The 17,622-nt window shown below is 38.8% G+C and overlaps 3 protein-coding genes across 3 annotated transcripts; 2 read left to right on the plus strand and 1 right to left on the minus strand.

The window, feature by feature from the left end:
* The first annotated feature begins 275 nt into the window (after window positions 1-275).
* On the plus strand, window positions 276-5,258 carry snorc (secondary ossification center associated regulator of chondrocyte maturation). The gene is made up of 3 exons (XM_067474035.1): window positions 276-471; window positions 4,050-4,217; window positions 4,327-5,258. The coding sequence occupies exons 1-3, from the start codon at window positions 399-401 to the stop codon at window positions 4,434-4,436; spliced, it is 351 nt and encodes a 116-aa protein (XP_067330136.1). The 5' UTR covers window positions 276-398; the 3' UTR covers window positions 4,437-5,258.
* Window positions 5,259-6,944: 1,686 nt separating this feature from the next.
* On the plus strand, window positions 6,945-10,852 carry LOC137098142 (G-protein coupled receptor 55). Its single transcript, XM_067474033.1, has 3 exons — window positions 6,945-7,073; window positions 7,546-8,281; window positions 9,150-10,852. The coding sequence occupies exons 2-3, from the start codon at window positions 7,553-7,555 to the stop codon at window positions 9,354-9,356; spliced, it is 936 nt and encodes a 311-aa protein (XP_067330134.1). The 5' UTR covers window positions 6,945-7,073; window positions 7,546-7,552; the 3' UTR covers window positions 9,357-10,852.
* Window positions 10,853-11,209: 357 nt separating this feature from the next.
* Window positions 11,210-16,293, minus strand: itm2cb (integral membrane protein 2Cb). The gene is made up of 6 exons (XM_067474034.1): window positions 16,083-16,293; window positions 13,812-13,949; window positions 13,519-13,710; window positions 13,326-13,436; window positions 13,023-13,173; window positions 11,210-12,326 (listed from the first exon to the last, which is right to left on the minus strand). The coding sequence occupies exons 1-6, from the start codon at window positions 16,167-16,169 to the stop codon at window positions 12,235-12,237; spliced, it is 771 nt and encodes a 256-aa protein (XP_067330135.1). The 5' UTR covers window positions 16,170-16,293; the 3' UTR covers window positions 11,210-12,234.
* Window positions 16,294-17,622: the final 1,329 nt, after the last annotated feature.

The following is a 17,622-nucleotide window of genomic DNA, read 5'->3' on the forward strand; positions in this document are numbered from 1 at the left end:
ACAAGTCTGTAATGCATGTTTACTGTGAGCTGTTTGTCTCCACTGCTATGTTAAGATTTGGAAAATAAGTTTGCTGCTAGATTTTTCCTACAAGGTGTAAAATGTCCAGTAGAGACCTTTGTGATGTGACCTGACCAAGGTCAGCAACAACCAAATGTTTACCCCTCACACCAGGCTATATAGCCAGAGGAGTTTGGAGTGGGTGGACCCTGCAATGATCACAAAGTCCACACTGTCCAGACATTCCTGTGCACACCTCGTCCCACCCCTTCCCTCACCCCTCAGCCTTCCTCCATCCTGTGCTCCCGCTTTTTCTCCTGCTCCTCTGCCAGGGTTCAGTTACTCATCTGAAGTCGCTGCTCCAGGAGTTTTGTGCCCACTCATCCTTCACAGCCGCCATGCTTCCCAGCAGCATCTGCAGAGGCCTCGTCCTGGTGCTCCTAGGGCTCTCGGTGGCCCTAGCCCACACGGGTAAAACACTTGTTGAGTCTGGCTGATACTTGCGTTTGATATCTGCAGCCTGCAGTCCTTGTGATACAGCTAATTATGGCAATATTGAAACCACAGGCTGATTTATAAAATTAATTTAGCTGTGACTCATGACACTGAAAGTTTTGACTGCATGCTATCAGGTGAAGTGTGGCAAAAAATTGACTGCTCATGACTAAAATAATTTCTAGCCTTATGTCGTCATCTGCATAAAATATTTAAATGGGAACAATTATTAATACTCTAAAGACTATAGTTCTGTGGAGATAAGCACCTTGTCAAGTTAAGTCTTATGTAGGCATCAAATCAAAGGTGTTTACGTACCTGTTGTTTTTTTGCCGTCTTTCCACACACACCTTCACACTCAGTCTGCTGACTGATGTAAATGATACAGTTGTTAAAGCTCAGAGATGTGATAGCTGTTCTTAGATAAACAGGATGACTCAGTTTCTTTCTTTATGCCGGATTTTGGTGTGAAACTGAAAAGTCAGTCCTCTCCACCGAGAGCTGTGTAATTCTGTGTATTATTGGTGAAATGTCAATGTGCGAGATTTTTGAGGTAGAAGCAGGCACAGATTGTCTTCATGTGTGAAAATTTTAAGCTGTAGCATCAGCCGCTTTCTCATATGAGCTCTTTAAAACTATGCAGATTATTACAGGCACTCGTATTTCTCACGGTTTCTTTTTTTACATCTCTCAAATCAACTTGCAAAAATCTAGAGCAGCTTTTAGGCCTAGAGGTCACAGTAGAGGTCAGGAGGGCAGTGCGAGGGAACCTGTTGAGTGTTTTCTCTGCCTTGTGAAAAAAAGAACATAGCTGTGAACTGTCACCTTGTAAATGGGGAACAAAATCTACTATGAACCAGAAACCAGCAGCCAGGAGCTTAATCTTGCCCACACCTTTCGAAAGCAAGCCGCTTCTTGATTTGGATTGTAGAGAGAAAACCTCATTTTGTTGACTCATAACAGGGAAAAACTTTTTGAAATTAAATGTTTAAATATCTGGATGGATGCTAGCGAAGACGAGAGGAACACGTTGCTCTCTGTGATTGTACTGCGCTGAATGATCCTATCTGTTGTGAGTGCTGTGGTTGCCATACACAGTAGATGTTTTCAAATAGTGGCACCAGGCTTGCCCACAACCCAACCCAGTGACTTAACGCGTGACATGCAGCCCTGTTAGCTGACTCACCATGGGGAAACTGTGATGTTTCAGATTTGAAAATTAAGAAACAGCAGCTGAGAATTACCAAACTTGACCTGATCTGCATGACAATCGAGACTTCCTAAAGGCAACAAAATGAAAAACTCACTGGCCATTCGTCAGATGTACCACAGAAAGTGCAGCCACTAAAAGAGGAAGTTAATGGGGTAAAGTGAGAACACAGACACCACTAATGTCATGTTTGGGCTTCCTTGCTCACACATTGCCTACATGCTTTTTTGTGTCTCGGGATGATGCGAAATATTGACCCAGGAGGAAGAAACAAGTGGCCGCCCGTCTGTTTTTAGTGCCTGACCTACAGTCTGCTGAGCTGGGTTGAGTCTGGAACTAGGTGGTGTCAGAGAAGAGGGGACTTAATTGACATCTGTAATTAGTTGTTTAAATTGTTTGAGCTAAAGCAGTGATTCACAACCACATTTCCAACATGGACAGCTCAAATCAACAAATACAAGAAATATTTACATATTCCAGTGAAGGAAAATATAAAACAAAACAGGGTTACAAATTGGTGTGTCAGCTTTTAGGATATGGTAGCGTAACTTTTTCAGAAATTAACATTAATGATAAATAGTGTTAAAGTAATTTAAATGTTGGTTCTGTTTCAACATATTAAAATCATGTAACAACTAAATGTGCTCGAAAACTTACTCTAGCAAATGAGTTGAACTAGTTATTTAAAAGTAATAAACAGATATTAATAAAAAATAAATATTAGGTGACCTATGAAAATGAATGGATAACTAGTTAGGTGTTTAGCTGTGAAAGTAGTAATAATTTTTCTTAATATACTGTTAATTATTATTGTTCAATAACATTCAGTTTATTAATAACTTAGAACATACTAGGTGGTGCCAGTGGTTTGCCGTAGAATAATAGAACCAGACACAGTGGATAAGAATTTTAGGCTTCAGTTATGTTCATTCCATTAAACAAAAATCACAAGCTTGTGAAAGCAAAACGCTACGGAAAACATCATGTTGTAATTTTTTTTACCTTCTTATTAAATGTGTCTGTCCAGCAGGCACAACCTTTTACTCATGGGACTATTGAACAAACAAGTTTATTTGACATCCAGTGCCCAGCCGCTGCCTAGTTTGGGCCTGGCCGGTTGTTGCTGGTTGCAACCCAACGCCCTGCGTGACCGCACAAGCTGCCTTTTGTGCCCTTGGCTGAAGGCTTCATTGATGGCTGAGCTGGCCAGAGGCCTCTGTCTCCAGCCCTTCAGCCAGCTGCAGGACAGGAAGCCGCCGCACACAACACGAAAACACAGCAGCATCAAAACACATCAGAAGTGTGTATCACATATTAGATGGTCCTTTAGTGAACAAGCTGTCGATAATACCTGATATTGTGCCATTTGCACTGGTTTGTATATGTCATGTTTTCTGCCTTATTAGCAACGAGAAATTTCAGGTTTAGTTAATGAGCAGAGATAAAGGCAGAGAACAGATCTGAGGGTGAAGGAGTTTATTGAGCTACTGGGGGCATAGTAGGCTGTAAAGTAAATATGAAGCATTAAATACACGGAGTGTAAATATGTTTGGATTACGGTTTTGTTGGTATGAGGCAGTGAATAGGTGGGCTTGTTAGTGAAGAGTTTGTTTACCGTGGGAGATGAAGATGAAATTTCCCCATTTGCTTGGATTTGAAACAGAAATCTGTAGAGCGGGTCACTTACCACTAGTTTGGACCCTATGCACTCCTCAAGTGAGCAGTGTTCAGAGGCCAGAGTTGTGCTAGAGGACACGGAAAATGTGGCCCAGGAAGACACGTTCTTGTTTCTCTGGCTGCTGTAGAGGTGCGAAATTCTCAGGGTGACTTCATGCTCAGATGGGAGAAACGTCAGAGGATAATTTGAAAGAAGGAAAGAGAAGAGAGAATTGACTGGCAGAAAAGGAAAGAGTCCAGGTTCAAATGGAAACCGAGCATCACCCTGTATTCAAACTAACACTGACCGAAGGACTTTTGAGAAAGTAAAGAAGATTGGTTTAAGTGTTGTGATCACGAGAAACACGTCGAGAGTGAAATGTTCATCTACCACAAAGACGTCCTTATGCACAGACCTGAGCGGTTAACCCAGTGAGACAAGAAAGAGGCTTTTACAGACATCACAGAGGGGGCATGTGTACTGCTCCGCATCCCCAACGCCCCACTATCCAGTGCAAAATCAAACGGAGTCATTAGCAATGCGTCATCAGTGAAATTACAGCCTTGAGGAAACAAACAGTAAGGCGATACTGCACAGCAGGCAGCCGTTGTCGCTATGGATTTTGACATGGTTCCTTGTTAGCCATGTTAAAAAAAGCATGACATGTAAATGTTTGTTATTCTGCAGAGACAGTCGCAAAGTCTGCCTCAACAGACAGGGATCACCAAGACACCATGTCTGGAGAACCACCCAGCGAGATCACCACCAAAAGCCCTTTCCAGGATGCAACAGAGCCACCTTTCACCTATGACTACGAGCATAGCACACACCCCCCGGATACAGAAAAAGAGGAGGGTAAAGCTGACACGTCTTTACCATTTAGCAAACACAACCGTTAATCGTGTTTGTACTCTAAGTTATTGGAAATAATATTGTGTTTTTGTGTGTGTGTTTGTGTTTGCAGGGGTCTTGGGGCCGGGGGCCATCACAGCCATTGTTATAGCCGTCTTCCTAGGGGCATCTGTCCTCCTTGCCCTCATCGTCATCACACTCAGGAAGTTCACCGCCTCCTAGAGTGAATGCACACGGTTGTGTGTGTGTGTTTGCGTGTGTGTGTTTGTGTGTGTGTCAACGTTTTTCTTTTAACTTTTGTTGAATCTTTTAACCCCTAACTCTCCTTGTTTTGAAGATGGACTGTGCCTTTTGCTTTGCTCTAGATGATGAAGATTGTGCCAGGTCCTCTAACTCCTGTAAGCTCCTTAACTGTTGTTCATCATGTTGATATAATGTTAGAAACTGGCTGGTTCCTCCAGTGGAAATCATAACACATTCATGTTTTATTTTGTTCAGTTTCTTTTTTTTAATTTCTGATGTTTACTTGTCTTGAGTGTTTGAAGTGAAGAGTGTTTGTGTGTGTGTGTGTGTGTGTGTGTGTGTGATGTTTTCCTTTCCATAAGAGAGATTTAAGAGATATATGTGCCTACACCTGAACTTTCATATTTCTCAATTATTTTGCCTTGTGCCAAATTAATTTCCCAAAATATTTCTTTGGTTAAATTTTGTGTTGCTCCATTTACAAAGATTTGCAGATTCTAAAAGGCTTATTCGATGAATGTAAACAGGCAAGTTGGGTTTGTTACTGGCACACGTAAATATGAAACTAGAGCCTGAACGAATATGCATTTGCACTCAAGTGAGTGTGTTTTGTGAGTGTTTTTTTTTTTTTTTTTTTTTTTTTTGTATTTGCAAGGGGAAATTTAATCTAGTCAAATTATTTTGGTTTCTTTCTGTGCATCTGGATCTTGCTATAGTAATATCACTGCCCAATATTTTTATTTCTTTTTAGTTTGATTTTTAAGTTGAAGAAATAATTCAATAAATAAGATGTCAAGTGTCTATGATTTCTGTGTCTGTTGATTTAACACAACCAGTGAGTCAATACAGTGACTTTTTCAATTATTATTTCCTTTTATTTATTTATTTTGTTTGTTTGTGCTACTAAGCCTCAGTAACTAGTACCGTACGGAAAAGATATCGCAATGTCACTCAAACAAAACAAACAGATCCACAATAATCCAAACACAAAACACCTGCAAGCACCAGCATTGTTCATGCTGTTTGTCATATTTGTAATGTTAAAATTCGCATCACTTAATACATTTTAAGGGTTCGGTACATGTTAAAAAAAAAAAAAAAAAAAAAACCCCTTCACGAAAGCAGACCTAAGTAGGAAGAGTTGTGTGGTTATCGTTAGCCAGCACGAGTCTTCCTACATTCACAACAGTAGATGGCAGTGTGGATATCAGCTTTCTGTGCATTGGCAGAAAAAAGCTTTGCTTTTCCCAAAAATGAACGTAACATTTAACCTTACTGTACATTAAACCTTCCTGTTATTTTTTTAAATATATGAATGCTGACTAATGAGGGTCCATACAAGCATTATATTTTAAGTGTAGTGGGGCAAAAAACAATTCTCATACTTTGAATACTAAGTCATATCAGCACCTGAAACCAGGAAACCATTACACACAATCAGTGTCCAAATCTGCCACTCAAGCTCTCTACACACTTAAAAGAATTAACTGTTTAAATGGTTTTGCTTGCAGTCATTTTGACAGGAAGGGAGATTTCCACAGACACACTCAGATTAACACCATTACTAATACAAGAACCAGTGTGGAAATCACAATATTGGTAGACCAGGCTTTATTAGTAATCACTGCTAGATTTATACTTTGATAAGGTGGTGGTAAGTACCTATAAACAAACTAGTCTTTGACACATATGCATAGAAGTCAATATATACAAGACTATATGGCACATGGTCCATGAATTTTCAACATTCTATTTGTGGTGACGCAGATATTGTATAGTGCCACCAATTAAACTTGTGTTGCTTACTAAATAGTAAAATGGTTAATGGTGTGTACTTATATGGCGTTTATTCACATTAATACGCAAAAGATTTACTCGTGAGAGTCCACTGTTTTTGCATTTTACCTTGACATCAGCACAGACACTAATGGGATGATAATTTGACTTAGTGCCTTTATTACGCCTCTATTTTAGTGCTCCAACAGTTTGATTCATAAACCAATACCCTTCCCATCCTCCGTTTTACTTTGTGTTTGGTGCTAATGAGCAAATGTTAGCGTGCTAAATTAAAATTCAAACAGTGTACCTAATAAACAGCATGTTAGCAATTGTTTTAATTATGGAGTTATGCCATTGGTTTGAGCTATGGAATTTCAACACAGCAGAAGATGTCTTCAATTACCTTAATGGTCTTGTTTTCCCTGCATTTAGAAGGATGTGTCTGAGGAAAGCTGTGTGTCGTTACGTTGTAACATTAATTGATTGAACTATTTTGTCTAAGCAGTGATCTATCACGCAGCACTTAAAAATGTCACTGAGTATTACTCTTCATTTGTTTAACTCTACAAGTGAAATGTGCTGTTTCAGCAGTCTGCAGCGAGAGCGCACAGATATATACTTTAACAATAACAAGTAATACACAGGTAAAGCTTCCTGGGCCAGTTCACCTTCAATCTACTTTGATTTTAAACAGCTATAATACATCTGAACACATGCATTGTATGTGGCATGACTCAGGAAGTGGTGATGAAACAACAAAGGTAAAGAAAGCAGAAGTGTCTGGCACAGACAGTCTGGCAGACACACTGAACGATCAGCTTAAGAGACATACGTGAGGTAAGGCGTCTACTTCTTTTGCTAAAATATCTATTAGTGTTTAATTAAAATTATAGAAAAAGGCCAAACTAGTTACACTGAAACATGCTATATACAGCAAAAACAAGTCTGCTTCAATAGGAAGTCGAGGGCAATTTCCAATTACATCAAACGTACACATAATTTATGCCAAAGTGTGCGAGATATTTCTTGTTATTTAGATGCACATTGAGCCTTAGCTGGAGGGTATAGCATTGTTGTTGTTTTAGGCCTTGACATCACAAAGTAAGAACAAAAAATTAGTTCACACCACATGTGCCCACACAACTGAGACTTTTTAAGTGGCTTAGTACAGGAGTGAATGTTACATATGTCTCTCTGTGGGAACAGAGAGAATAGACAGGAAACAAAGATTCATTTCACAGCCATTTTCACAACCTAAAGCTTTGACTGAACTGTTAAAATTACATCAAACCAAACTATTTTCCCACAGTGAGACCATGACAAGCAACTGCTCATTTGAAGAGGTGGACTACCTAATGAGATATTTGGAGCCTGCCATCTACATACCCATATTCCTCCTCGGTCTGGTTCTTAATGTTGCAGCGCTGCTGGTTTTCTGTATATTTCTGCGAAAATGGACTGAATCCACAATATACATGACCAGCTTGGCCCTGATGGACCTGCTCCTCCTCTTCCCTCTTCCCTTCAAAATGCATGCTACGAATCACCTCTGGCCTGCTGGGCTCCAACCTCTCTGTTCAGTTTTAGAAAGTCTGTATTTTGTTGGGATATATGGCAGCATCTACATCATCATGTGTATAGCTGTGGACCGATGGGTGGCAATCTGTCATCCCTTCAAAGCCAAGCAGCTACGTTCACCCATAGTGGCTCTGTGCACCTGTGTGGGAGTTTGGATATTTGTGCTGGTAGCGTTCTCTTCAACTATCTATCGCTTTAGGGAGGGAGGGCACACAGACTTTCACTGCTTCCACAGGTTTTCAAAGAAAGGCTGGAACCCTGTGCTGATCAGCTCTCTCCTGGTGTTTGGGTTCCTGGTACCTGCATTGGTGGTGATTTACTGCTCAGCACATACTATCTGGGCGCTTCAGCAGTCTGGCCAGCACAGCGCCCAGAGCCGTGCATGTGTGAAAATCATCTACAGCAGCTTGAGTGCCTTTCTGGTACCCTTCACCCCAAGTCACCTGGCCATTCTCCTGCAGTTCCTGGTGAGAGAGAGTGCAAATTCATTTTTAAGTAAACTCAAAAAGAACAACACTAAAACAGGTTCAACTAAAAAACAAATAAAGTTTATAATGACAATCTCACCTCACGTTCCATTTAGTAGCTTTTGGTCTGATTGGCTTTATCGCCACTGGAATTATAGAAGTTGTCTCATGTCTCATCAGATCACGAAGGACTTCTAATCCATGTTGGCTCAATAAACAAAGTCTTTAATACCGAAATAAATAATATATGCGTATGCATAAAATGTATCAAGCAGTGTCAGATATTCTGAGGTATTTTATTGGTAAATATTTTTGCCTGGTTCGACGAGAAAATGAACAAACCACACCACGTATAATTTGATCACTTGTAAGCACGTTCTTAAGCAATTCAATATGAAAATTTTTCTTTGGCATAAGTAAACAAAGTAATAATTGTATATATTTTAATTATCAAATGAATATATTTCGGCCATAACTCTAGACAAAGTGTACATTTAGGAAAAATAGGTCAGTCTGTGACCTGACTTGTTTACTGCGTATTGCTCAGCAGAATTGAAAGTGACAACAGGTTTTTTTAAAACAGATAACTCAATAGTAATTATGGCTGTAATACTTTAATGATGGGTATGTTTTTTAATTTATGTTAGTAATCTCATCTTGTAACAAAACAATTACTGCATTAACTAAGTAAATATAATCAATGAGCAATTATAGCGGAAATATCTTCAAGGCTGACAACAGCAGAGTTCACACTGTTTTTTGCATTTGATGTTATCGTGTGATTGTAAAGAACATTATTCTCACATATGAAGGCAGCAACGTCCGATGTGTATCTGTCCTCAAATTGTAACCCTTCACTTAATTCCAGGTGCACCAAGGACTGATTCTGGATTGCGGCAACAAGACTCGGATCAGCCTTTTCATACAGATTGCTATGTGTCTGTCAAACATCACCTGCTGTCTGGATGCTCTGTGCTACTACTTCATTGCCCATGAGGTGAGGAGCACTAGAAATAGCTTCAGGATGTCAATGATCAGCCAAAGAAGAGCCACCTTCAGCACTTCAGAGGTCTGAGTAAACATTATTTCTTCTCAGTGAATATAACATACGGCTGTTTGGACTTTAGGAGGGTAATGAACAAGAGCCAGGATTGCTTTGTGTTGCTGAAAGCCAAGTGTAGCATGCATTATGAGGAATTGGTGGCGATGAAGAAGATCAAAGCGCAATCGCAATTAAGATCAAAGCTGAAAGAGTAAGGCTAAAACATTTACATGTCTAAAAAGATCAGTTGAGCACTTGTAAATCATTTGGTTCGGGGACAGGAAACTGGTTGGCACCTCTGTAACCTCAAAGGTTACTCATACTCGAAATGTAGGCTGCAAAAAACAATTTTTCCAACAACAAAAAGTGTGACTTGTTTCTAGACTGATTTCAGAGACGAGTCAGTGAGACAGCGTTGTCTGGTCATCAGGGCCTGCACACTGACAAAGATGAGAAAGTGATGTGGGCTATGCCACGTTTTAAAGTAGCAAGACATGACAGAGCCTTTTCGTTTACTCTCTAGAATCAAAGTAAAATATATTTCAATATATTTCCTATAAAGGTATTAATTTGGTTTAATAGAAGGTGTTAGTATCATGGTAATCTAATAATTATAGGTTTACCTCTCATATACAAAATTTAAATTTAAATTAATCTGGTATTTAACTAATGAGCAAGAAAGATCCTGTTGTGACCCTAAAATGCAAAACAAAATTATTCAAAACAAATACTTAATAATTAGTTTTATATCTGAACTTATCTTCAGCACATTGTGACCTGTTTAAGAAATATTACTTACTGGCCATTTAAGTAATGATACAACTGAATAATGTGTAACTGTAAATATAACATAAATATGACTAAGGGCATAATTTATGACGCATAAGTCTCTTAAGTTTGTTGACAGCTACATTAACAGAAACTTTAATTTAAATTGTTCCTACGTTACTTTATTCTTCAGATACATTGAGATTACAGTTACCTCTGGTAACAGGGGAAGGAGTCAATACATTAATGCAGATTTTCAAATTTAACAAAATTTTGTGAAAATCTGTCTTCAAAAGCCACAATATGAAAGTGTCATGTTTTGGTTTATTTGGATTACTTCTGTCTTTAACGTTCAATTTTGTACTTGCCTCTTTTTATTTAAGTTTCAGTGTTGATAGTTTGCATTAAATTTTGTTTTGTTATTTTATTTCTGTTATTATTCCTTTTTATTTGAGTGAATTTGTTTTTGTGAAGCAATAGGGCTTCCCGAGATGCCGTTTTGCAGCTGTCCTTTTAGTCTGTTCTTCTGTTTGTATTCACTTAACTTTACATACTTTTAATGTAGAAATATAAAATGAACCTTATTTAGTGTAAACCTATTAGCAGAAAACAGAAAGCATACACATTGTTGATGTTTGTATTTTTATTTGATGAATCTATATTTCTGTCTGACTGTTCATTATGACACGACTAATGGCCTTTTGAGACCGTTATAGAAATAATAACTGCTCAACATTTTACACATCAACTTTAAAACTAAATCTTTCTCTTAAAGTGTAACGTGAAATACAATCACAACAGAGTGTGATTGTATTGTGTGATAAAATTCACCACAGTGAAAGTGAACCTCTTTATTCATTAATAAATGTACATAAACCCAGATTAAGATATTAAAATATGTGTAGCATGTCCCCGAGTGGACAGAATGGAAGTGTTTTGTTTGTTCCAGTTACATTTGTTCTGTACAGTGGTGGAGAAATTATAAGAAAAAAAATAAACTGTTTCACCTTTTAATGACTATGTTGCGGTATTACTGGCATAATCATTATTTATTTTAATCCATAATTTACAGATTTATCATATGCTACTTTACTGATTAACATTCAAAAGACAAGAAAAAAGTTTTATAATTTATTTTTAAAGCAGCAAGATATTACAAGAAAAATTGACTGTACAGCAAAATATGGTCTCCAAGACAATGAAATATGAGCACATATCACAGGTGTCTCTCAAAAGAGACCGACTTGCTCATGGTTGTAATTGAGAAAGACTGACAAGAGCTAAAGACAACAGGCAAATCCAAAAGGAGGAAGAGTAAGACAAAATGGGTTTTCGCCTTTGATATCATCTACAGTAAGTGATCTAGACTATAAATATTTCATATATCCTTAACAATAAGTGTCGCTGACTTTGGTTCCTTCTGACCCTCTAAAACACTGCTACTAATTACAGTCTAAAGCCATTAATATCCAAGGAGTAGGAAAAGTGTGATACCAAAGAAAAGTAAAGATACAAACCATAAAGAAATGATCTTTCACAAAACAAAACAAAAAATGTTTCAGATACAAATCTGTGCATGTAACAATAAATCCGAAGAAAATCAATTTACAGTAAATATTGCTTAGGAACAATCAAAGTTATTTACACCATTCATTAATGATAAACCAGCAAAGAAACATCTAAACTGCATGAGGTATGTTTTGCCATTATTAGACATTCAAACTAAATACCAAACCAAGAAACAAATATTAACAAAAGTGCACAGTGTAAGCAGTTTCCAAGTATCTTTACCATCACACATAGTGCACTTGGTTACTAAAAAAAACAATAGGGACAAGTCTATAATTAAATCAAATTGAGTCCACTGATGAAAATGTCACAAATTGACACACAACAACATCTTCTTGCACATGACAAACTACAGATATATCTAAACACATTAACATGATCCAAAATATACACACAAAAAGACAGTAACGTAGAACAAAAACACTCGCACGGCATTTACAACTTGAGACAAAGTATAAAATAAAACTGAACTGACAAACGCTTGTTCTTAAAGTGCAGTTATAAGCCTAAAGAATTCAGAGGTATGGTTTGAAATTGGCTTCGGTGTTGGATGGCTGTGATTTCCACATCAGATTTAGACCCTGTCGCAAATGACAGTCTCAACCACAAAAGTGTTCTCGAAGTGACGAATGTTGTGGCACTTTTTTGTCTCGCGCCTCTCGATACCTGGAAGAGAAAGAAAACACATTTAGAAAATCTGTTCAGTACTGAAAGTGGAGCAAAGCTTCGCAGTGTTCACACGATTTCTACTAGCTTGTCTACATCGTCCATTTTGAATCAGCAGTAGTGATTCCCTCAAATCACGTCCATATATGCACTCAGGGGGAAGTTTGTTGCATCATTTCTAACGCTCCCATGCCAATCAAAGGCAGCAATGAAACAGATATCACTCATGTGCATCACTACCACCTCCACAGTGTGTGGATGTGTCCACAGCACTGCAAGTGACTCACATAGCAGGAAGTTCCCAGGCTGTGCCCACACATATTGACATGATAAAAGGCTGCCAGGCTGTTAGGAGGATTTTACAGTGCAGACACACTGTCTGAAATTTTTAATAGGAAGCCCCTATTTGGTTCTAGTTGTTTTCTGCATGGTCACTCACTCTTAGTTTGCTCCTACACACTAAAACTAAGCACTGGATTGCCTCTGACTCACTGAGGGAATAATTTCCTTCTTTCTCCCTTTCTACATAGAGACCGTAATAACCTAGCAAAAGTCACACGACTCAACCTCTTGCAAGAGTTGGCGTGAATGATGGCGATAGATTAGCAGAAGTGACCCAGCACTTATCATCCATTATTTAGTGTTTCATATTGCATATTGAGTAGGTGAGAGAAGAAAAATGAGGAAGGTACTCACGTCTGTGCTGGCTGCGGCGCCTGAGACGATAGGTTTCTTTGCCATAGCAGAGCCTGTGAATGAATGGACCCAGCTGCCTCATGTTCCTCACCCTCCCTGTCACCACCATTTCTTCCTGGATAATGTAGGTCTGAGGAAGGTACGTCCCTCTCTGTGGCAAGAAAACACACAGGAATGACTCGCTTGATCTGACTGTGGAAGGACCACAGCAGAGAGGATGATGGGAACACACAGCTATTTATCTCTAACAATGCTTCAACAGCGATGTGAACGGCAAAAGAAGCGAGTACATCGGGGGCTCACCTTGACATTGATGAGCAGCTCCCACAGGCTTCGTGGAGGCATTACCAAGGTTGTGTTCAGCTCGGTGATGTAGCATTTGTCCAGTGCAATATCATGATAAGCTGTGAGGCCCTGGAGAAGATAAAAAGGTTAAAACCTGAACCTTATTATGTAATGAAGGTAAAATATTGAACATCCAGATTACTTAGCCTACCCTTTGAAAGTCATGGACAATATCAGCAGGGTCACTGCCACCAAAGTGTGGCACAGGTACGTTGATCTGTTCGTAGTTGTCGGCAAGGTAGATGCCAACATTCTCTTCGAGTTCTTGCCGCCCTCTGACAGGAGCATACACAGAGTCCTCGAAGACGACCCTGCAGTGGAACAAGCTGTCTTCTGGAATCTGCTAATAGGACGCAAACAGAGCTGAGTTAGCAAGTGACTTTGGATAATAACAGTTGTCAATGTTCTGTAGCATTGCAAAATTAAGAAACACAAGGAACTGACCTGAGGTATAAAGTAATAGCGATAAATATAGATTGAGGCCAGCACCAGTCCTGACATGAAGACCACCAGGCCAAAAGTGAGGCAGCACAGGCCAGTTGGAAAAGGCTTTTTGGTCCTGACAGGAAGAACCAGCTGCTCCTGTAATAAAATTAAAAGTTTTATTAAAAATCAGGTCAGGCTTCAACAATTAAAAGTCTGCTAATAATCCAGGATGTTGTCGTATGAACTGAACAAAATCTCATACAAAAAAATCCAGGTTAAGTCGGTTTTTTTGGGGGTTTTTTTAAACAAGATTTCGATACAAAATATTTGTAAAATAAAAGCAGGGCCACACAGGATTTTTCATTTTGTATAATGGAAACAGTTAAGAGAAGTAGTTCTTAGATGTTTTGTTGTCACATGTGATGTAAAGATGTAATTGATGTAATTTAACATCTATCTCTAAAGTTACTTTAATTGGTAACACATCTTATTAGTTAGCTCTGTGTTAGAATATCGATGAACGTTATGTTCTCTCACACAGCCTTGTTTTCCTGTTCAAAGTATAAATTGAAGTATAATTGAAACAGAGCGAATTCTGACAAAACGCGGTTCCCAAGTCATTAACGAGGAAAAGATATCTGGTAGACATGGGACGGACTGGAATGATGCATGCCAGATGCCCACCCACAGTCTCTCAGTCAACATGCTGCCTCTCCCTACTACTGTTGCCATGGAGAGTAGAAGCAGGGAGAACAGATTGTGCCAGGCTCTGACGAAGATACTGGCACGTGGCCGTCTGGGTCTATTCTTAGAGGCCTACTTCCATGCTCCATATTTGCAATTCGTTCACCAAAGTCCTCAGTGGGAGTCAAAATGAGAACAATTGCGTGGAGCAGGAGTCCCTCAGCAGAGGCAGACATATTAATAGATCTACACACATTGGCTCTGATGCCCAGCCTACTATTGCAGCCAATTACAATTCACCCAGCTTTCGAGATCATGAGTTTTAATTCGGGTGACGTAAGAATACGCAAGAATGATGGTACAGCACTGATAAATGCGTCAAGCGATATTTAACGTGTACATTAGGGTGAGGGCGATGGTGATGGTCTAATCGTGTCTAACTCCTGACTTTTGATGACAACCCTGGCTTCCTAACAATTTAATTCAGTTTTAAATCATTGTACAAATTTATCTCAGGGATAACATAGTCCGGCTAATTCAAGACTTGTTTCAACAATCGAGGTATTGTCCTATGCAAAACGAGCTTCTCTATCAGTTAGATTTCATTCTTCAAAGTGTTGCAACACTGTCTAACTCTTATGTTTGAGAGGTGAAGTCTGAAAAGGACCTGGAGTAGTCCCATCAGTTATCACTGAAACACAACAGGATGCTCAGGTCCTCTCTGAAACACCAAGCCCTATTAAGTCAACTTAACCTCAATTTTCCTTTGCATGTCATTCAAATGATACAGGAATATCGTAAACTATAGAGAAATTAGAATTCTGAATAGTGCTTTTTAAAAATCCCCAAAAGATAAAAAGCTAAACTGCCTGCCGATCTATACGTACACAGGATCTTTCTGAATCACCAATCTCTAAACGGGCTCGCAGCCACTCACGAGCCACCGACAGAATGCACGTGGTATAACACCTCTTGTCGCATCATCTCTTAAATCTCCTGGAGAGAATGCATCCACACTTTCCACACTTCAATGATAAAGACAAAACTGAAGCCATTTTCAGACCCACCGCCTAAGTATGCAAACTTTTGTATATTAATAGTTTGTAAGACACTCAGGAGTACGTCTGTCACATTCTGCTGAAGGCACACACACACAGGGGACCATCATCTGAGTGTGTCTTCACTTTGGCCAAACAAAGGTGACGTAATGTCAACATCCCCAGGCCGGGATGCTGTGCAGTGGTGGGTCTACTGGTCTATTGCCTTGTTCAATTATTATTAAAACATTTTCTGTTTACTGAGAATCTATTCGTAATATAATAATTATTATTTTAGGCATATGCTGGCTTGGATTTCTATACACCTTCTTGTTATTGCTTTTGGGTTATTAAATTTAATAAAGATAAATCCTATCAAATCAAATGACTGGATTATGAATGAACAGAACAATCTAATCTAACAAATAAGAATAAACTCATGCACTCAACGTTACTTTGTTAGCTATAACCTATACATTAAAGTATAGTATAATTAATGATAAAGTATACACTAGTTACGACAAATGCCACAACATGAAACAAAGAAAGAGCAAGTGTGCGAACTCACGTGAGCCTGAGGTATAGTAATCTTGTCTCCATCGCTCTCTTTTTCACGCTTCTGCGCCGGAACTGTCTGGAAAGTGATCTTCACCATGTTTGTTTGTCCAGTGTATATTTGCTTTGTCTCGTTTCTGAGTCAATGCGCTGGTCTCATCCACTGAGCCGGGAAGATTTTATACCGGTGGACCGGTGTCGCCCCCGGGGCTCAGTGACCTCAGAAGAGCGTCTTCTCTGACGAACAAGCGCTGTGTGGGTCTGAAGGAAAAGCCGCCTCGCCGCTGTCAAAATAAGAGTACTACTTCGGCTAAACCTCTAATTTAATACAAATTAAATAGAGTATGAGCTCTTTGGTGTACTGATACACATAGTGGAACGTTTAAAGCTGTTGAATACTGGGAATTATATCATATTATATATATAATTATATTTATATGTGCAGTTATTTGACGTTAAAATACATTGTGCCCTTGTTGTGAAACCTAGTGCCAGATATGGTAGTGCTTTCCGTATTTTATTTAAAGCTGCATCTCCTTTTCCCAACCGTTTTCTCACCACTATCATCCGGAAATGTAGGGAGTCTCAGATCCATTCTGATGAAAATAATTAAAATAAATATCAATGTTTAATTACCTATGATTAGATCAAGATATGTAATGCATACAATATTGTATGCCACACTGAATTATAGGTTTTTGATGTAAAACTTACAGAATATTATAAAATTGTATGTGAGTGGGCCTTAACGGATAGGTCACTACCTGTGGGTACACAGTGGGGTTTTTAGTGCAGTAGATAATTTACAGATTTAAGAATCCATGTTATTGTTAAATGGTCAGAAGAAATACTGAAATGTTCAAACCAAATAGGGGCTTATGGCCACCTACATGCCCTCAATCCCATATCGTACGCAGTAACGTTTAAATCACTTTAAACCAAACTACATGTGCATGTCTCCTGCAAATATGCTGATTACACAACACATGCAAATGTGCACACACAACTCTCATCACCATGTGCGAATAGTCATGACATTGTGTCAATATGCTTCATTACTGACATAAGCCACATGTCAATGTGCGTGCGTTCAGTTTTGAGTTGATGTTACAACAATACAAATGCACAAACCAGCTCTTTCTTTGCATTTTACCTGAGTATACAATAAAAACATGTCAATGAACCTTTTTGACTATTACGCCACTACAGAACATCTATTTAAAGCTGTTAATTTCTAGAGGCTACAGGGTTATTACATATTTCCTTACACATGATGTACCTGACAAATGGCTCATAGGATCTTACACTAGTTATTCCTGCTAAAGGCACTGGAACACACACATAGTCCTCAGATGAACCAATGACTCATGCAAGCAGGAAATCGGCCTAGCTGACTAAAGACGCAATGTGAGATTTGGTGGATATATGGTAGTGAGCACATTTTATAAAGCAGTTGTATTGTAATCGTAAAATGTAACATTAATGGGAAAGTGCAATTATTATCCCCATTGGGTGTTATTTCTTTTGCAAGGCAGTATTTTATCGTGTTTGCT

The sequence above is a fragment of the Channa argus genome, chromosome 14 (assembly GCF_033026475.1).
Source record: "Channa argus isolate prfri chromosome 14, Channa argus male v1.0, whole genome shotgun sequence".
Taxonomy (NCBI): Eukaryota; Metazoa; Chordata; class Actinopteri; order Anabantiformes; family Channidae; genus Channa; species Channa argus.